The following is a 22636-nucleotide window of genomic DNA, read 5'->3' as shown; positions in this document are numbered from 1 at the left end:
TCAGGGTGCATACCACTGTCAACCAGAGGCCCAATTTCTAACATATGGTATTAGAAGCCTGACAGTAAGTACAGCACAACACTAAATAATATGAGCCATCATTAATGCCATCACAGATACAACTCATGTAGGTGTAGCAAGCATGTGTTATGTGAAATATTGTTCCTATACCATACAGTTACCATACATTTCACATGCAGCCTAGTTCACATTAACAATCCACAACACATATATGGGAAACCCTGCACACAGTGTTCAATCTATATTCTGTTCAGAGAATGCCAAGGTCCTCAAGATACTAAACATCCGTTCTAAAATTAATGTCCTACTACAGACAAGTTTTATATGTATCGGACCCCTCCCAGTCACTAAACCTATATTGAGAAATTAAGTTGATATGAGTAGAAGTGTAAACAGTGTATTCTCTTTGGAGAGAGTTTGCTCTGTACCACACGGTTTAGAGACAGTGAAACGAATGAGAAATACACAACACGGTATTAAAATGCATCTACTTAAAACAGTGTACACTATATGCAACATATATTCAGCTATCAAAAAGTATGAAGTTCCGTCATGAGGAAAACGGGGGTTCCAAAGCCTGCACTGAGGTTCAGGGCCCACTCGGTCATGAAGAAAGCACAAGCCCTCACCCCAAAGGTGGCATACTTCATCCTGGGGGTATGCTCCTAGTTAGGCTGGGGCTGCAACGCCCAACAAGCCCCTCAGGGAGGTACTTTGCTGGAGATCTTTTTTTAATCACCTGTTGGACAAGAGTATGGTCCACAATCTCTTCAAGAAGTGTCTCCAGAAGCACCCTGTGGATAGGTCTAAAAGCAGAAATATTAAAATTAACTAGACGTCCCCTCTGGGGCTATATTAATAGCAGACCTCTGTTAATGGGATAAAAACACTAATTAATGGATCCTTGGAAACACTATAAATCCAAGCTCCTTTTATTTGATCAATATGTTTTGTGGCTGCACTGTCCAAAAAGGATCAATTCCCCTCTCCCCATATTTATTAAAATAGGCTCCAGGGAATGGGGCCCCCCGGACTAAATATTGCTCAGTGGATCTGCACACTCCTTCTCCCCATATTAGTTTCTTGGGCCCTGGGGGGTGGGGTCCTCAGGGCCAAAAATAGCTGTGGAATGGGGAGGCCATGTGCCCCCTCTCCTTAATTAAACAATGCAGCTACGGGTCTCCAATTCCTTTGACGTAATTCTGCGGGAGTCCCTCGGAAATGTGTCAAAAACTTTTTTTTTACTTTTTTCTACTTTGGTCCCAGGGGGCAATCCCTCTGGGTCCCTGCTATAGGGCCTTTGGCGGGGGGAGGGGTGAAAGGGAGGATTGTATCTCTAACCTGCCCACTTATACAATTGCTGTGGAGTTTGATTCCTGCTGGCGCAAGATGGCCTAAAGGAAAAATCTCCCTGGGCCAATCAGAACGCTCTGGTTTTTAAAATTATGTTTGAGGGACTCACGCAAGAGTCCCTTGAACTCAACAGTCCAGATACTCAAATATTTTTTTACCTTAATTTCTCAAAAACTACTGGCTGGACTTAAACCAATTACAAAATGCATAATCTACGGATCAAGATCTAGCTTCCTGCCAAATTTGGTTCAGCAGTTTTTCCTGTATCCCTGCCTAAGCAAGCCTATAGAAAATAGGTTTTGCGTTTTGGGACCCCTCCCCCCGTTTTCTTTCCCCCATGCTGGACCTATCACCCTGAATTGTTCGATGCCTAACTTGTGCAAAGAGAGACCTAATTGACTCTGAATTAAAGAATGACGCAATTGCTCAGCTGAGGGAAAGCAACATCACTGCGCTCCATGAAGCATGGGCCCTTCACTCATCGCCCTGGCATGCCTTCATTACATATGAAGCTCCAGCAATGGTATCCCAGGCAGGGAGGTTATGCCTCAGGAGGCATGTGGGCTACGTGAAAACACTAGCACTCAGCAGGGGGAATGGTGATTATATTATTCTCTTGGCATCTTTACTTAAAACTGTAAGAAAAAAGTCTCATAAATTGTCTCATTAGAGAGCATTTATCTCCATCCTAAGGATAGGAGAGAGTCAGCACTGTCAGCCCTTCTCCCAATATTTAGAAAGCTAAAACTATCCCATCCAGATGCTATGTGGGTCATCATGTAAGATTTTAACAACAATTCAAAATGTTTCAGAGCCAAATGATACCCTTCTGGATCTTGAAGATGAAATCTGAGCCATACCACAAACTCAGAAGCAATATCAAAGGCCTGATAAACACGGCAAAGCACAAGCGGGTACACTGAATCAACTAGACCTCTGTATATTAAACATGGAACAAAAACATTTTTTAGTCCCTCTGGGGGAAGGCTATGAATTAACCTCCACAACAGTGGTTGTACCATAAAGAACTTTCTGTTCCTATGAGGTTTGTAAGTAATATATCACATTTATTAGAAACTTAAATTCAACAATTTAAAGTAAAGTACTTGAGGTGCTCCTGTATAACGGCACAGTGTAAGTGAATTATGTGTTATTATAAGTGTTGCAGTGCTATTTACATAAAAACTAAAACCAAACTGTGGTTAAAAGCATGAGGTCTCAAATAAGCACCTATAACCATAGCTACTGTGAGCCTGCTGAATTTTTCAAAAGTAAATCCACAATTTCTAATACAATGTCGACGTTTCAACCCCAATGAAATTAATTCAGGCGGGTCATTATCAGGACAGACTATTGCAATAGGAAGCACCCCTATTTGATTGTACTCAGACACATCCTAATCGGGTTAACAATAAAACTATACCAATTCACCTTCCATCTCATGTAGCCCTGGTGTGTTGTTAATAATACCACTTTTTTTTTATTTTGCCATCTAATGGCTTCAGGAAGGTCTTAGATCATTCCATGAAAATGAGTCAATTCTTTAAAGTCCTTTTTAAAAACTTGTTGGAGTGGTCCTATGTTAAAGTTAAGGATCTGCAGCCCCGATTTAATCAGGTTAAATGCTTTAACTAGTAGTTCAGCAGCACGGTAAACACTCATACTAACACTGAATTCACTCACACTGTGCCATTATATACGAGCCCCTCGATTACTTTACTTTAAATTGTTGAATTTAAGTTTCTAATAAATGTGATATATTACTCACAAACCTCATCTTTATGGTACAACCACTTTCGTGGAGGTTAACTCATATCCTTCCCCCAAGGGACCAAAACATTTTGCTGTTACATTATGCACTTACCCAGGTCCCAGGGTACTGGGTTGCCCAATTTTTTTCAAAATAATCAGTGAATTAAACAGCAGATCTGAATTGGATGTGCCACCCGCCTACACTTACTTTTCATGTTTCAAGATGGTCATTCTGGACCATATGTGGGTGTCTTTAGCTCACTTCCAGCTCATAAGTAACTCTGGAGTTGCCCCAACTTTGAGGAGTGACTACTCAATCCTAAAATGTGAAGTATTGGCTGCAGGAGCCAGATGATCAAAAGTAAACCACATTGGAAGGCAAGAAGATCTTGACACCAATAAAAGAACAAAATCAAATATGGATGACCAAAAAGGGCAGAAGGCCCGAGCGAATCAGATTCTGGAGGAGAATTTTTAAAAGACAATTGATGAAAATCTTAACAGGAAATTATCGGTTAACTACACTTTGACACAGAAGGGAAGTGCTATGCAAGTATCCTTAACAAGAAACTACAAGTTTGGGCAACCAGAAAAAATGACCCCCCCAACCCTCCAAATCAAACAGGTTTCCAAAAGGGCTGCAATATTGAAGTTAACCTAACCTGTATCTCTTATTTGAGTGAAGCAACTATGGCATCCAACAGAAAGGCCCTATATATTGGGTTTATAGACTTCCAAACTGCATTTGACAGCAATCCTCTGGTCAAAGTTGAATGCCTGGGGCATCCCACCCTATTTATTAAAAGGCAATATATCTTTGTATTCCAATGCTTAAAAAAAATCTGCTCGGGGGGGGGGGCACTGCTGCAAAAAGCATAACGAATAAAGGCCTAAAGCAAGGCTGCATTCTGGCGTCACTACTATTCAATAGCTACTTGGACGACCTAACAGAGCATCTTGAAAAGGAGAGGGCATTTACCAAAGGACGGCAGACATTAGGGTCCAGACTCTCTAGTATGCTGATGACACGGTAATTGTTGATCAGACACCGATAGGCCTGCGGAGACTTTCCAAAGCACATGCAATTTATTGCAGTCAATAACTTGAGGATCATTGAAGCTAAAAACGAAGGTCATGATTATTACACGCAGACTAAAAAAAAAAAAAAGAGGAGCTTGGTTAATTGAAGGGAGTGTGGTTGAAATTGCTGATCTGTACAAATACCTAGGGCTATGGTTGGACAGCAGGGGTTGTATCGCACTGCATATCCATGCCCTGTAGGCAGCAGCAAATTCTCTGACATAGGCATTTCACAAGTTGCACAAATCATTTGTGAATCCTGATCTACGGGTGCTCCTAAAGGTGATGCCCTGCAAACTTTTATCCACCTTTGCCTATGAAGCAACGATATTCAGAGAGAAACTATCGAACTGGCTGGACAGGCCACAATGCACTTGCTACAGAAACGTCTTCTCCCTACCACACTGTACTTCACATGCCCAAATTCACTTAGAATTTTGACTGTTTATGCAGCAGGCAATACTGAAGGCAAACGTCTAGGCCTATTTTTTAAAAACTAAGCAGGCAAAGAAAGACACGCTAAAACAGGCAATTTGGCAAGTAATAAACAACCCCCTGACAAGCTGGCATAGCTGTCTAAACATCGCATTGGATGTTTTGGAGGCCAGAGTGATCTGGTCAAGTGACCTCCCTGTGATTCTAGTCTGAAAGCTGCTGGTTAAACAAGTAAAACTGATATCGAGGGAACAGGATGTGCAGGTTGTAAAGAAACATGCATATGGAAATTGGGCATTAACATTGACTTGTGGGCTCTCGTGATCTCTCTCTCATTACCCTTTGGTAAGGATATGAAAAACAGCTCTGTATCTGTGAAAAGCTGCTCCCGTTAAGAAAGTTCTGGTTGTGCCTAGTAGGGCGTATCTTAAACAGCAGGATTTGTCAAGATGCCATGCAAGCATGTTTGAAAGGTGAATCATCTCAGTTAGCGACTCGATTTCTGAAAGTTATCAAACATACTTTAGCAACTTTGTAGATATGGTGGACATCGCTGGAAGCACGCCAACAGGATCGCCACTGCACGCTCCCACATAAACATGTTGCCAATAAGTTCTGACCTTTATGGCCATTGGCATGGGTCACCTACTGAACATTAAACAGACTCCAACTTAAAGTAAAGTTGTGTATGGGAAAATAGCCCGGTACTTTCAGCAGCATAAGGCAAATTGAGCAAATTATGGTCTTGAGGAGGCCGGACAATAATATTGCCAACGGAGGCATTTTTAATTTAACACATTGCCAAAATAATTTGCATTTTACTCAGCCCTTAGAACTGAACTTCTCAAAAGAGACAAATAGAGCACCTTATGGCCCTCTTCGGGTCAAACAATAATACTGCTAAGGAAGGCATTTTTTAATCTAAGGTGCTGCTAAAAAATGTTGATGTATAGAACTTTTCTTCACAGGTCATGTCGGCACTTTAGGTGTCCGAGAGCAGAGTGGTCTTTTAAAAGTGTTCTCAGTTCTTTTTAGGTTGCAGCCTACCAGACAGCACAGCTGTATGGTTTGCTAAGACATCTTGAGGACTTTTCAGAACGTTGTCCTAGGAATTAATTCCACACGTTGATTACCATTGGCTTTGTGGTTTGTAACTCACACTTTCTGGCTTTCCATTTGCTGGCTGTATTTGCTTTAGGCTCTTCAGGTTCAGTTTACCCCTCCTGTTGCCTAAATAGTATTTTCTGTATTCTTCCACAAACTTGATTGCTGCTAACAGGTCTTTAAATCTTGTTCTTATCGCGTCACATTTGCTGTGCATTCAAAGACCGAGATCAAATGTCAGGCATTGTCTTCCAATAGCACTTGTTTACTTGTCTTTCTCTGATTTCAAAGTGATGGGATTTATGTGACAATCTTGCTGGATACTGGGGGTATAAAAAAGGTTTTTCCTAGCACACAACAACATTTAAATGAACTGCATATTTCAGAAAATCAGAATTATGAACAGACATATGAAGTACATTTTTTGTCATTGCTGAAGAAGGTTGGAAACAAATACTTTTGTATAATCAAAACGAATCATTGAACTAGCTAATGCAATTTCCACACATTGTCTGCACACTGTATAGTGTTATTAGTAAAACTGTTTGTCTATGCAAATGTAATGGTTATTTCAATTGAAAATGTGTTGTCTGTAATGGCAGTGTGCTACCACACCGTGAATACTCTACGCCACTGCACTCTATGCAAAGCCTCTCTACTCTTCCCTGTACCACTCTACTCGGTCAGTAACGCTGCTATAAACCACTGCACTATTAGCCACTGCACTCTACACCACTCCAGTCTAGGCCACACCAATCTACTCTGCACAAGCCCACTCTATGCCTCTGTACTCTACACCAGTCCATGCCACTTTACTCTACACCACTTTACTCTACGCCACTCAATGCAACAGCACTCTACGATGCACCACTCCACTCTACTCTGGAGTGGAGTAGATTGTTTCACTCTATACCATACTATGATCTACTGCACTCTATGCCAGTGCACTCTACACAACTTCACCACTCCCTGCTTCACTCTAAACCACTGCACGCTAACACTGCAACACTGCATTTCCCACCACTGAACTCTATGCCACTCTACCCTGCACTACTCCACTCTCCATCACTGTAACTATAACTTGTACCCTAAGGTAACTATAACTCATGCCCCAACCGTGCACAGTTTTTTCTTCAATAATTTCACTGTTAATGTTTCATTTATATTTTTAATGACGTTATAGAAGCTGTCATGAGTGCTGTAATATCTGGGGTACTTAGCAGTGCATGGCAAGGGTGCGAGTTATAGTTACCTTAGGGCGTGAGTTAAAGTTACTTGAAATAACGAACTATGACTACTGAATTTTGCTGGTTTTGTATGAGTAAATTCTGAACTTATCTATAACGTCCCTGTAACCTTTCTTTTTTATAAGTGAATTTATCTGATTTTTTTCATTCTATTTTCTAACTATAAAGTCACTGTAACCTTTGTTTTTTTCAGTGAGTTTGTATGTTTTTTTTTTAACAAAGTAATTTTTATTACTATACGTTAATCAAACCATTGCCACGCACATCCAGTGTCCATGCACATTGGGGTTTGGCTTCATGGCCAGACCCTGCTGCCAACCTCCTATAACCACCCAATCCCGCGCTGCGCCCAGCCTTTGGCCGTGCCCTGCGGTCAACCCCCCATAACCACCCAACACCTGCATGACTGTAGGGTCTGTCTATCTGGGTGTGAGAATAGTTGTGAGATGGTGTCTCTGGGTGTGAGTGTGTGTCTAGTTGTGAGAGTGAGTGTGTGAGGGTCTGAGTGGTTCTGTGAGTGGCTTCGTCAGTGTCTGAGTGGGTCTATGAGTGGGTGCATGAGTGTCTGTGTGGGTGTTAGTGCCTCCATGGGTCAGAGAGTGGGTATGTGAGTGCATGTGAGATGATATGAATGGGTCTGATTGGGTGCGTGAGTGTCTGAGTGGGTGTGGGAATGGGTGCATCTGAGCCTAAGTGGGTCTTTGAGCGGGTGCATTTCAGCCTCAGTGGGTGAATGAGGGTCTGAGTGGGTCTGTGATTGGGTCCATATGAGTGGATTTGTGAATGGGTGCGTTGAGCCTGAGAGGGTATGTGAGTGGATGCATCAGTCTGAGTTCATCTATGAGTGAATGAATTAGTGTATGAATGAGTGAACTTTTTTCTGCATTATTCGCAATGATACATGGGGAGACCAGGCTGAGCATTGAGATGCATTGGCGAATATCACACATTGTGAAAAAGGTTATTTTAAGGTCATAATTTGACCCTCAGACCCATACCACAGCAATGGGGTCAGGGTACCTCCGCCCTGACCCCTTTTACCATATTTTCATTTTATTTTTCAGCCCTGAGGACCATGTCCCGTTAACTAAAACGTCAGCCACAACTTTCTGGTCAGATTGGGGCCAGCCAGTCACAGCATTCCTATTAGTGCCCGCATTCGCGACTACGCCGCGATCGCAACAAAAATGTTGCAACGGATCCACGGTCCTAGGTATAAAAATGTATTTCCTCTTTATTGTCTCAAAAATGAATGAACAAACTTAATATCCAAAATCATAATCTGCGTACAGAAACCTACCTTTTTGCCAAATTTGGTGTACTTCCGTCCAGCGGTTCGGGCAGTAGTCGTGTTCAAAACTCCTATGGGAATTAACCTGAGATACGCACGTTTTTTGACCCCGTCCCCTTTTTTCTTAGCCCCTGCTTGACGGAGCACCCTTAAACTTTCTGGGCGCAACGAGCAGCACGTCACACTTTTTTGAGAAAAGTCTGTGAAGATTCGTCAAACGGCGCCAAAGACATAGGCAAGTAAAAAACTCTTTCTATGGAAACGTGGTCCTAACTATAACTAACTACTACATCCACATATATATATATACGCATACATACACACATGTACGTACATACACATACATATATTTTATTATTTGGGGGGGTAGATGATGTGGCTGAAGAGAGGGTAATGATGGAGAGTGTCAGAAAATGGGGGTAGCCTTGTTAATTTCGGCAGGGGGAGAATAAGTGCTGCGGAGGGAAGCTAGATATTTTATATTTTATATTTCAGAGGTAAGGTCATGTTGAGCTTGGATGCCCTTTTACTCCTCTGCCCCTGTGGACCGGTTAAAAGAAGGAGCAGATAACATTAATTTGTAGATTGTTTAACGGAGTAACAGAGACATTTTTCACCTTGAGGTCTCAGGATCATAATGGACTACTCAAGCTTCGCACTCGTTGCCTATTACTGACTGCTAAAAATCCCTCAGTGAAAAACATTCCTGCTATTCAATTGTACCCATCTATAATTCTATATGCTCTGTTGGTGCGGGTGTGTGTTCAAAATGGTGCATTACCTGGGGACTTTAAAGAAGCTAAAACTGAAGTAACCTTAATTTGGCTTCTAATCTTAATCTGGCCTCCAAATTGTCCCCCAGGTTATCCTATGCTAGATTATCATTTGCTATCCTCTCATACAACCCTGCAGTACATGCCTTTCTCTTCTCACTTCTCATGCTCCTGCCAGTCCAAAGCAGGAAGTCACACCTTTGCACAACAAGAGTGTTCCGATTTAAGTACCCAACTAATCTTAACAAGGTCTGACATAAACACACATGTCTATAAATCTTGTGTTATGTGGGACTCATGCCTATGCTTCATAACTCATTTAAATGCAGCTCTTGGAACTTATCAACATCTATCACGTCTTCCTTGGAAGGAACAGATCAACATCTATCATGTCTTCCCTGTCTTTAGTCAAAATACATTCAGTACTGCAGACCAGGCTCCTGCTCATGGCAGGAGGAGGTGACAACAGTGTCACCATAATGAGTGCTTTACCGGATGCCATAGGTGGTTCAGACATGGAAGGAATACAACTCTATTAACCCCGCTCTGAAAGAACTCCATTGACTTACAGGAGAAGGAAGAATCAAATTTAATAGACTATGCAGTGTGGGGTTTCTGGCACAAGAGCTATACTGTCCCACTACTAAAACCCATAGATAAAATTCACATCCAATAACACCCATAATGTTTTGCCATTGGGGTAGATACCTTTGAATAGAGGGCCGTAAAGATCCGAATATCAGAAAATCTATTCACAAGAGCACAGCTAAAGTGGCTACTTTAAGGGAAACTTCTGGAAATCTAGATTTTCAAAAAGCGTGAATGGGCTGGGTCGGGATCGCAGATCAAGCACAGGGATGAGAACTGTCGAGCTCATAATTTAAACCACTTGAATTACTGCAGGCAGCATTTCCTAAAATCTTAGGCCATTCATGCCATTAAAAAGGCGATCAACACTGTACACATTTGCCCACTAACAAACCATAGGGGCAATTTGGCCCCTTCCACTCTGCATAAAACAAAAAATAATGCAAGTCACACTTTAGGCTTAGCTTCAGTATTTAGACAGTGATTAAGGAAACCATGTCTCAAAATAACCTGTTCACTTGAATAGACTTAGCAGGGTTTACAGATTGTAACGGAAATACTTGACAGATGTGGCATTTTCCATTGTTCCTGTAGCTTTTAATGTTACAGTAGCAGACCAACAGTAACTATGACAAAGTGACTACTATGAATTGCGTGTCATTGAATTTAGCCACAGAGATAGAGGTCATGATACTGCAAAGACTACCTGTGGATTTTTCTACTGAGATCAATCTTTAATAAAACAGCGACTCCCACACAAGACAGTTATAGGTAGTAAAAAATGTCAACCTCCTAGCTTAAGAAGCTCTGTAGCTTCTGCCAGGAACTCCATGGATGAGTCTTATGCAAAGACAGAAAACACCAGATGAAGAGATGATAGGCAACCTGAATTCCTGGTGACCTATACAAAGAATTCACAAGCTTTGAGTTGCCAGTTTTTAGAAGGATAGAGGAAATGAGTCTCCTAGCCTCACCAGAAAGCTCCAGCCTGGTAGCAAACAGACCTCTCGATAAATGAGAAGTACATTTTACTTCTTGGTACCCTATGCATCCAGGTACAGCAAGATTCATGCTTGGTTCTCTTTTGATGAAACATTAACAAACTGTGTCCTTGTTTGAATGAAAAGTAAACTGGGGAATAGGCGGAGACGTTCCACCATGATTTTGTAGAAATGATGGTTCATCACAATTCCAATTCCTGCAGTGCATGAGTACTTTAATACAGGCAAGAAGTTGTTGGGGCATAGAAATGAAGTCCAGTACCTTCTACAACGTGAGTCATGCATGTAGTTGTGCTTTGTTCCACAAGGCAACTTTATCAGTTTGGCAGCACAACAGCCACTCCACAGTTCATACTGTTGAAGAGAATGTCTGTAGAGTATAGTATTATTTGTTCTGGTATAAAGTCTCTTCCAGAACATCATTGTATACCTCTAACTTATTGTGAACAGCTGGTGAGGAAGATGCTCAATGTTACCCCTCCTCAAGGTTGTCAGCGCAATAGAGGCTCGACCCAAATTCTGAGGTAAAATGTTAAAAAGGCAGACTCTGATTATAACTGAAGAGGTAGGCTTGTGACAGGTGCATTTACATTTAACAAAACTTTGTTCTGCTACAACAACCTTGTCTGTGACCATCAGGTGGTTTAATGCAAAAATGTTCTGTTTTTTTTCAATTGGGACAACTTCTGTTCTTTCAAAAGAAGGCCCGTCATGACCTTGTCAAAGGCCGTTTGGAACACCCTGGTGGAGCAATACTCATCCATAGAATTGTAATCCAAGGGGTACTTTCCAAAAAGAGTCATGCACTTAACAGGTCATGATATTATGTTACTCTCTTTTTGTTTCGCTCAGCATTGTTCAATTATTTGGCAAGTAGGTGCTTTTTTACATAAACATTCGGGGTTGGAATTCATCCAGCAAGAGTGCGCCACTGGGGGATTCCTATTTAATCAGTGTTGTGGGTGCATGATTTGGAGAGAGCGAGTTACCTCCTATTGATGTGTTACCTAAGGGGTGCTAAGGACCTAATCAACGTGAATGTCAAGTATGGTGTGGTTTGCAACAGAATTTAAATCTTGCAGCCCTCCACCCTTTCCATATTGACTGTTTTTCACCTGTTGCAAGCTTGATTCTGATTGACCTCTTGCTGGTGGTGGGTCTTCTATTCATGTAATAACTGTGTGTGGCAAGAGTGAGTGACTCCACTGCAGAGCTTTGAACTGGTGGGCTAGCCTAGGTGGTACAGATCCTAGTGAAGGAATAGGGTCTAGTCCTGTCGAGAGCTGTTCAGTGGTCCTCAGATTCGAATGGTAATGATTAACAGTTTGTTTCTTTGAGATCCGAAGTGTTGATGCTATCCTGGTATGGTCAGGTCTTATGTCATGTGCCTTGTTTTTTTCCTTATCCTCAGTCTATCTCTTCCCATAGCACTTCACCAGGGAAGGGGAGGTTAAAGACCAGCACATCCACTACTTTGCTGTGGTGTTTTGTACTGTGCACCTGGAGTAAGCAGAAGGAGGATGTTAGGATCTTAGACATGTATGTCATCGGTTTACCATCCCTTGCTTAACTTTAAGAAAACTCCATTCTGTCAAAGAGTACATTAAATATCTAGCCCATGGATCATAAATAAATGAAAGTCCTAACACTAGCTGCCTTATTATCTTGGGGTCTGCCTAAAGCCAACAATTAGCCTGGACACTGAACCTTGACCATCAAGATCACTGGCAAAAGAAGGCCATAATGAAGGGGAGGTAAAGTGTGCTTGGACTTTGTTTGAATGCAGCTGTAGACTTCTTTTTTTCCAGGAGACTCCTCAGGATATCGGTCTGAACAAATGGGAGAAAAATATCCTTACTCACTACCCTGCTTTCCAACAACCCTACCCTTCCAACATTTTTCACCTGCCCTATTCATGCCCAAATTATTACTATCTTAAAGACCTGACAACTTTTTTCCCTGGAATTCATTTTTCTATTTTGTCTTTTAGAGTCACACTCCCTAGACGCCAATGCACTTCATCAGTTTAAAACCACCAGCCAAATCACAAGACATACAAGGAAAGTGGCTGGACAACATGCTTCAGTCCTATAAGTGCCATGAAAATATATCTCAGTTCAGAATTATTAAAACTGGTGTCTGATGAAGTAAATAATTCCTCACAGTTATTGCAAATCAGATCCTTACATTTTGTAAACACATGGTGTCTTCATTGAGGTCTTACAGTGCTCAGATCTGTTTGTCAGGGATCAGTGACCACATCCAAAAAAGCGGTTTATTTCTTACCGTCCACTACAGGAATTATTCACCCACTAATTCATAGGAAGCAGAAAAACACAAGCCATTTTCTACCTTATGGTGAGAGCTGAGGGTTACAAGTTTAATGACTTTATGCACTGAAGATGAATGTATCCATTGGTAAGATATGGAAAACCTTTCACATTTAAGTCTGAAGAATTGCCTGATAAAGTCTATTACGATACCTAAAGGCAGACATATGCTCAGATTCTTGCTCTGAAGGAAGCAAGATGAGTGCAGGACATGTTCAGCCATTCTAACTTATGTAACAGGGTATTTCCTTAAAAGAAGAAAAAGAGATGGCTCAAGGCAAGCTGTAGTATTTTAGAGTTGGTACCATAAGTGAGGTAAACCTAGACTAGGTTACCAAACGAGTAAAAGTCCTCGTTATACCCAAACTAAAAACCACCAGCACCTTAAGGAAGCAGCTGTCCTCCAGCAGAAGCCAGATGCAGAGCTTTCTGATATTATCATCAGTGGTTCTAATACAGAGCTACCACAGACATTCCCATAGGTAACAGCTCAGTACTCTTGAGTGATCATCCCACAGAGACAATGACTTCCTGCATATAGTGAGGGAGGAGAGCATTGTTCCCCGTTTTGTTTAACCAGTTTAGTGTGGGCGGCCACTGGCTGCTGCCCACACTTCCTCCCTGGTGCGGGTCACGACCAGTGGCCAACACCAGGGAAAGGGTTAAAAAAATCCTCTGGTGCAATGCACAGCAGGATTTTTTTTATAAAGAATTTCATGCTGGGAGACACGAAAGAACATCCGCGTCTACCCCAGTCCTCCCACCCGCCCCTCTGTGATATCACATTTTTCCCCACTGGAGCAGCAGAGGAGCAGGTAAGCGTCCTCTCCCTACTCCAATGGGGAAAAAAAGGCCAAAACAGCCTCCCCAGATGCCAGGGAGGCATCGATGGAAAGGGGAGAGTCTCCCTTTTCCATCGATGCCTTCCTGGCACCATTTCCTGGCCATGGATCGCAGCGCGGCTGTGATCCTTGGCCAGGAAACACCCCTAGGCACCAGGCATCTTGTTTGGGGGTGGAGGGGTCGTCCCCTTTGTAAATGGCCGTTCCCCCCCCCCCCCCCTTTGGGGCATAAATACAAAAAAAAAAAAAAAATAGATTGGTGTTCTTTTGGGGACCGATAGCGCCACCCATATTTACATTTTTTTTTATAAAAAATAAAAGAAAACAAAATGGTGGGGTCGGCCCTTCGAACACTGGTTGACCCCTGGGGCTATAAATCATAGTTTCCCTGGGTGGGTGCGATCAGCAATATTTAAAAAAAGAAATAGAAAATGTTGGGGTCAGCCTTTGCCAAGGGAAAGCACACATGTATAAAAAAAAAAAATATATATATATATATATATATATATATATATATATATATATATAGAGAGAGAGAGAGAGAGCAGTGCTCTCTTGGCAGCCCCCTGTTTAGTTCAGCCCCAAATTCCACCTTTTACTGGTGATGCTGGATGTAAAGTCGATACAGCTAACTTTTTGCCAGTCGACTACGTCCATCTATTTTTGAATGTTGACTTCCTTCAGGAAATTGTGCAGCAAAAAATTTGCCTGCAGACCAATTTCTGAGGGAGCGTGAAGGCACTCTAGGGCCCCATTCTAGGGCATGCAAGTGGACTCCCACTTACGCTGGCGGAGTTGAAGATATTATTGGGCCCTACGCTCAGAATGGGGTTAGTGCAGAAACCCACCTTGCAGTCCTACTGGACGATTCGCACGGTTTTGGTAACCCTCATATTCGCACCATACATGAGAAGAGAAAGTTTTTTTGCTACTGCAGCGCATGCTGCATTTCAATGACAATTCTGCTGCATTGCCCCAGGACCATCCAGACCATGACAGGTTGTTTAAAATTCGGCCTGTCGTGGATCATTTGTCAGCCAGGTTTCCAGAGATCTATACTCCTGGAAAGAATATAGCAGTCAAAGAGTCCTCAATCCTGTACAAAGGACGGCTACTTTTCAGACACTACATTGTGAGCAAAAGAGCTTGCTATGGCATAAAGCTGTACATGTTGTGTGACAGCTCTTCTGGCTATGTGTATAGCTTGAGAGTGTATACAGGGAAGGACTCTTCCCTAAACGCTGCCGGCTGCCCTCCCGCATTAGGGGGTCACAGGTAAGATTGTATGGGAACTTGTCCAGCCACTTTTTCACAAAGGTTATAACCTTTATGTGGACAATTTCTATACAGGAATAGAGCTGTTCAGTGAGCTCTACAAAGCTGGCCCTGTGGCCTGCAGTACAGTTCGTTGTAACCGCAAAGGATTCCTGCAGAAACTTGTTTGTAAGAAGCTCCAGAAATCCCAGAGTACTGCATTGCATTCCAACGAACTGCTCGCAGTCAAGTTCTTGGATAGGCATGATGTATACGTGCTCACTACAATTCATGATGAGAGCACTTCCCCCATCACGGTTTGGGGTCAGATGGCCGAAGTCCACAAGCCCATCTGTATACTTGATTACAATAAGTACCTTGGCAGAGTGGACAGGAACGACCAGGTTCTTCAACCATACAATACGTGTCGTAAAACTTGCACTTGGTACAAGAAACTGTTTACCCACCTGATCCAGATGGCAACATACAATGCGTATGTTGTTTACCGTCAGACAACCACAGGAAGACTCACGACTTTCCTTGATTTCCAGTTGTCTGTAATTGAAAGCCTCACTGCTGTTACAGAAGTAGCAGCTGCAGCCTCCACCTCATATGTTCTGGAGGATGTGGCAAGGCTGCAGGAGCGACACTTTGATGATCGCATTCCTAAAACACCCAAAAAGGATCGTCCATGCCGTTGCTGTAAGGTGTGCTCAAAGCATGGAAAGCGGCAGGAGAGTCGGTATTACTGTCCCCAATGCCCATCACAACCAGGCCTCTGTGTCCCTACTTGCTTTACGTTGTATCATACTAAAGCAAAGTTCTAGGAAATCGACTGAGGTGGAGCTGCCGTTGGGTAATCCTTTCAGTGGCAGTGCATGGATACCGAACATCCATGGGCCACTGCTTCGTTAGGCAAGGAGCCACAGAATTTTACTTCATCTACTTCAGGAAATCATGGACTTCTTGATGGCCTGCTTGAGACCTAAATCCACCATCAGAACGTGGTAGGTGTTCTGTTCAATTAACGTGCATTATAGTACCCATACTGCATATACTAGTGGGCAGAACATATGCCACATTATCACGGAGTACCCTGTGTGGCAGAATGTTAAAAGCATGACTGAATTTTTAAGTGCTTGTTAGGTAACTTATGTATACTACAAAAGGACCACCGTGATTGCTGATGAGCACCAGAGTAAGTGTAATAAGTCAAACAAATGTCCTGTCGGACATATTCACCAACATTTCTACTTTTTGTACAATTGTGCAAACTCAATTTGTAGCTCACTTTCAAAGCAAAAAGTAGAAGTGTTGGTGGATGAGTCCCACAGAATATTTGTTTGACTTTTTACTTTAGAGAGCTTAGGATTTCTTCACCAGCATGTCTGCCTTAGTTTCAATGGTAGATATGCTCGCTCATTTTGAGGAACAGGCCTCCCAAGGCACACTTGGACACCGCCAACTTGCATCCACAAACTAGTATAGCTTCACTTGGCAATTATACAGGATTAGTCAGCACTCTGATGAGAACAGAGACATGAATGGGTAAGGAAAGCTTATGTTAGGTGTGCATTCACAGGGATATTGCACAGGTAAAAGGCAGATAGTAAAGGTAGTACAGTTGTACATCATCTACACCTATCGAATCAAACCCATTGGTGCCATCCCAGCACTGAAAGACAATGACATGTATGGGTCAGTGTTTGACCAGCTTTTCATGTTCATCCTTCATCAGAACTTAGTAGATGTTCAGTTTGCTGTATGATAAGTGCATTACAGTCACAGCACAGCACATAATGTTGACTGGGACATATGCTACGTTCTCACGAACTCCCCTGTGTGCCAAACACTACCCTTTTTCATAGCCTACAACCTTCTCTTTAGGGAACATCACCAGAATTCCCCAGCATGTCTCCCTTAGTTTCAAAGGTAGATATGCTCACTCAGTTCGAGGAATCGCTTTGTACAGTATACTCGGACACCCCCAACTTGCATCCACAAACTGGAAGAAGATGGATTTAGCACAGTGAGTGTGTTAAAGGCACATGAAAAACATGTCCTCCTGAGCTGTGGGTGGCTGTCATGGGAGTCATTAGTAAAGGTTTGTTGCGCACGCATTTGGCATTGTTAAGGAAGAAGGAGGTGGTTACTGGACAGGTGGTAAAATGTAGTCAAACTTATTCCATTCTGTGGAGTGTGAATGTGAATGTGATGGGCCCTTGTCTGGCAGTGGTAAGTTAATGTGAGACCAGTGATTGGTTGGATTGGGCCCGTGGCCGGCGGTATGAAAGTGTTGTTTGTTGTGTGTTAATGGACCATAAACAAGTTGGTGCCTGGACGTGGCTTTATGGCCCACCTTCTGAAGGCTTGCTTTCAATATTCAGGTACTTTGATAAGTATTCCTGCTTTGAAACCATAATTTCTGGAGGTGCTAAAACCAACCAGTGTGAGTGGTGGGTTAACTTTAACAAACTGGTACCAGGGGAATCCAAGGGTGCAGGACTTGCGTGGCTCTCAACAGTTTTTCTTCACCCAGAATCCCCTTGAAATCAAAAAATTTGCTTTAAAATACTTTTGCCTTGCATTTCAATGAGCAGAAGTCCAGGGATCTGCAGGCAGCCACAAGTGTTCTACCACTCAGTGTTCCATTAAGTCTCCAGTGAAAAACTGCCTCACTTTAGTGAGTGGGCAAGTGACCACAACAGGGAAGTACCCAAAACAGATTGTGGAGACATCAAAATTACCTACCACAAAACAGCCTCGTTTTGTAAGACAGTCAACTGAGTATTTGGTCCTGGGCTCGGCAGCCATATAGGGAAACCTACCAAACCCAGACATTTTTGAAAATTAGACAGCCAAGGCAGTCCACAGAAGTGTGGCGTGTTTGGATTTCACAAAGTTTTCTTACCCAGAATACCCTGCAAAAGTGAAACATTGATTAAAAACACAATTTTTCCTTTCTTTTTCATCACAGAAACTACAAGAATGTGCAGGGATCATCACAATTCCTACCACCCAGTGTTTCTCCACTTGTCCTGATAAAAACACAACCCCACTTGTGTGCCTGTGCCTAGTGCCTGTGTCAGGAATGGATCACTTCAGGGTTAACAGTAGCCCTCATGCAAGGACTACCATTGACCCTTGTGTGATCCATTCACACAATGGGGCACTAGCCCACCCACAAAAGTGAGGTACCATTTTAATCGGGAGACCTGGGGGAACGCTGGGTAGGAGGAAATTTGTGCTCGGTATATTGCTTTCAAAAAATCTTACATCGCAGGAAAAAGTTAGAGTAAAATGTGGAGAAAAATGGCTGTTTTTTTCTCCTCAATGGCAATATTTTTTATTTCAGCTGTTATTTTCTGTAGGAAAACCTTGTAGGATCTACACAAATGACCCCTTGTTGAATTCACGATGCTGTTTATTTTAAAAAAATTATTAGCTTTCCGGGATCCAGCATTGGTTTCACACCCATTTCTGTCACTAACTGGAAGGAGGCTGAAAGCACAAAAACTAGCAAAAATGGGGTATGTCCCAGTAAAATGCCTATATTGTGTTGAAAAATGTGGTTTTCTGATTCAAGTCTGCCTGTTCCTGTCAGCTGGAAAGATGGCGATTTTAGCACTTCAAACCCTTTGTTGAGGCCGTTTTTAGGGAAAAAACCACGAGCCTTCTTCGGCAGCCCCTTTTTCCCATTTTTTTAAAAAAGAAACAAAATTTCCGCTGCATTTTGGCTAATTCCTTGGTCTCCTCCAGGGGAGCCCACAAACTCTGGGTACCTATAGAATCCCTAGGATATTGGAGAAAAAGGTCGCAAATTTGGCGTGGATAGCTTATGTGGACACAAAGTTTTGAAGGCCTAAGCGCGAACTACCCCAAATAGCCAAAACAAGGGCTCAGCACTGAGGGCGGGGGGGGGGGGGGGGGGAGGGGAAAGGCCAAGCAGCTAAGAGGTTAATAAACAATTTAGAGGATTTGTCAGACATGACTGGCACTTTGTTGCCAGAAGGCAGAGGATGCAAATTAACAAATAGAAATGTTTCAGAGACTCAGCAGTCTAGAGTAAGCACTTTAAAGCATATTAAACAGTGAGGCTTATGCCTGGAGGCAGGTTCACATTAATCATGACTTCCAATATTCAGAAGCTTGACAGAAGGATTAGCAACTGAAACAGAAAGCCAGTGTGTGCCAATTTAACCAGCAAAACAATAATTTGCACTGCTAATAAATTTGCTGTAGCACAGTGCTTTCTGGTACTAAATGATCAAAAGTAACGATTTTTCCTCAATTAAATATTTGCTGGTCTTTGGAAGAGGACTCCAAGCTAATGACAAAGAAATTCACACAGAACTGGGATAAAATGGAGTAGCAGTAGAGGTGAAAAGACCGCATATGTCAAAAAAGGGAGGGTGCGCCACTCTCAAAATTAACTTCTCCATTAAGTCCACTTACTGTCAGGTTTGCCTTGTTTAATGAAATACATCAGACAACATACCTACGTCACTACCTAGCTACATACGAGCTAAGTAAATTAATTTTGTAGGGCAAAATAAAACTGCAAGATAAACACCTACTCTTACCTCTGGACAATACTCTGAAAAACATTGTGATTAGATTAAGTAAAACGGCTCCTGTCAAACCAATAGGTACATAATAGAACAGGTATGTCATGCAAGCAGAAGGTGAAGGCAGTGGAGAATCAGCCATCAATGTATAGAAGAGCTCAGAGATTGCATGGTGAGCTAACAGTAGACCTGGACCTTTATTCACCAAAATAATGACTTTAGACCTACAGCAATCAATATGTCCCCACCTGATTTGTGGAGCATTAAAGGGTTGGTCAAAAAGGTCGGGATACATTTTCTGAATTTTTTCAAAGAAACGTGATAAGTACTTCCTTTGTGGTTCAATTACTTTCCAAAATGTATTACAAATAACTTTTGCAAGGTCGATAGTGACTCATAAAACAATTATTTTATGACAATAACTATTCAAATAACACATAGCACAAACATAATTGACACTACATTACACATAGCCTAATATATTTTTTGAGGGCAACAACAGACTTGTTGGAGCCTAGGAAGCAAACGGACTGTCAACCGGGGGGTGCCACCTGATTTGTGAGCAACGTGCCACAGTAACTGGACTCTCAGCAAAAGTGAGCGGTAGATCCCCCATTTTCTTGTCCTAGGTTTAACCACAACTTTTTTATTCACCCCAGGTAAGTCTTCACTATATTCATATGAATTCTTTAAAAGCATTCAAATTGAATACACTTTACTTGTGATGTTTACTAGCTGAGACTGAACATGTTATGTACTGCTCAGTAGATTCACCAATATGCAGACATGAGAATAAATGTATATATATATTTTTTTTCAAAGTCTTCTCCCTTAGCGTACCGTTACACACTTAACATGTTCGCCAATCTACCTACTGGTATGCTTTTCGTTTAACTATCCTTACCCCACATCACAGACACCTAATCTATAATTTCAAAGATTTTGTTAAATCAAGGGATTAGAAATTGTTTCCATTCCTCTCTATGCCTGGCTATTATTTAAAAAATATATAAAAATGCCTTGTAGTCTACTTTAGGCTGCGTGGTGATGACGGATGCCTTGGTGGTGAATGGCACTAAAGTCCATCACTGCAGTAATGCCAATGTGATATACAATGCGATTACAGAGGCAGGATTATGACCAACATTACTATTAGAGGATTCAAATCAGCTGACTTTAAAAAAAAAAGGAAATTTGACTGACAATTTTAAAATATACACGGTCTAATGTAAAAAAATGAAAATAAATAACATACATGTTTTCATGAACCGATTTCATAGCTCTTGCAGCATAACCCATGTTCTTTAGCACTTCAGTGTTAGTGTGGGAGTTCTCCAGTGCCTCCCTCTGGAACTCAATGGTCGAAAGCGTTCCATCGATTTGTACCAACTGCTTCTCAAAGCGCTTCTTTCTCTTCAGAGCCTGTAGAGCAGCTGCAAAAAAAACAAAAATGCAAACATTTATGTTAGCTGGTCTGCCACACAGCTTCATTGACAAAAAGCCAAATACATAGAACAATGTCTTACTTAGAAATAAATGTTTGAGCAGTAGTAGGAAATGCTTTCAAGACTGCCAAATATTTCCACTAAAGAGAATGCATATGCTGCAATGAGAAGTGTTCTTTTGGTGGATACTTTGAAGAGTTCTCCATACATAATGGTCAAGCTTGTTCTTTCTTAACGTTTGGCTGGTACAAGGAACATTTATGGATTTTTTACTTCAATTCACCAGTCAAAGAAATGAAGAACTGGTGCTTACAGACCTTAATTTGTAAACTCTTCGAGGTCTGAAATTGCTCTCATGTCCCTTCACGAAAGAGAAAAGGCCCTCTGTGGCACTTCCAACAGACATCTGCCGCGTAGATCCTCCAAACACCACCACCCACATTCTACCGTCTATCCTACATTCCAAACATAAGGCCATTTGTGTTGTGTAAATAGGCTTCGAGGGGTGGTGTATTTAGTTAAGCTCATACACCTTCACTCCATCTCCTGTAGATTATTACAAAACACTTGCAAACTCAGCAATCAAGTAAAGCTGTGCACGGTACTGATAATACAGAGCTTTTACCATGTAGGCGGGACATTTCTGTGTTGTTAGTCTCTAGACACAGATTATTGTCATGACAATCTATATTGCTCTAGAACAGCGTTTCCGAAACTGTGGGCTGCAAGCCTATTTTTGTGGGTTGCACAAGTCCAAGCAATAAATTAAGATGTCTTTATATTCTGTATTTATCTGGTCACATTTGCTGCACTTCACAGGGAGATCCAATGTCAGGTTATATCTTCAGTAAAATGCCTGCTAATTTTTTAACACATGGATTAGTGTTTACAAACTCCTCTCGCTTTGCATTCAGTGGAAGAAAAGTGAAGTATGTGACAATCTTGCTAGAGCACAGAGTGTGAAAGGAAAGGCTGCAGGATGTAATTTTTTTTATAATACAACAAAATATAAATACCTTTAAATGAACTGTACACATTCAGCAGTTAGGAAAGCAAAAATGAAGCACATTTTGTGTACTCCTGAGGTGTGACGGAAACAAAGATTTTAAAAGGATCAAAACAAATCGAGAAACCTGACTTCCACACATTATCATTTGTGTGCAATATAGTTTTATCAGTAAAACTGCATGTCATTTACAGACAGCACATTTTCAATTGAAATTGTCACTAAATGTTCACAGTGTGCTACCATACAATTTACATTAATAAATCGTCCTCCTTATGCCCATTAAAGCTAGGTGTGTTGCGAAACGTTGTTCTAAAAATAGGGTGTTGCTCTAAAAAGTTTGAGAAGCACTGCTCTTGATTGTTAGGTCTCGATTGAAGCTGAAAGGGCAGTTAACTCTAGGCTGTGGCTGAGGTAGTAATAAACTACCTGAGCTCAGACCTACCTTGTGTCACATGGGGTCTATGACTTAACTGGTGACGAGGATGGGAATATAACTGGCTCAACACTTGAGAGGCAAAAACAGGAAAACATCAAGAGTATATC

The 22636-nt window shown here is 41.8% G+C and overlaps 1 protein-coding gene across 1 annotated transcript in view; it reads right to left on the bottom strand.

Annotated features, from left to right (window-relative positions):
- Positions 1 to 22636, bottom strand: part of CHMP4C (charged multivesicular body protein 4C) — a 154606-nt gene that overhangs the window by 31632 nt on the left and 100338 nt on the right. The window contains exon 2 of the mRNA XM_069220417.1: positions 20895 to 21072. Within this exon, the coding sequence (XP_069076518.1) occupies positions 20895 to 21072 (178 nt within the window). The remainder of the gene's footprint in view (positions 1 to 20894; positions 21073 to 22636) is intronic.

The sequence above is a fragment of the Pleurodeles waltl genome, chromosome 2_2 (assembly GCF_031143425.1).
Source record: "Pleurodeles waltl isolate 20211129_DDA chromosome 2_2, aPleWal1.hap1.20221129, whole genome shotgun sequence".
Classification (NCBI taxonomy): Eukaryota; Metazoa; Chordata; class Amphibia; order Caudata; family Salamandridae; genus Pleurodeles; species Pleurodeles waltl.
Note: the sequence above shows the minus strand (reverse complement) of the source record. Positions and strands in the feature narration are given on the sequence as shown.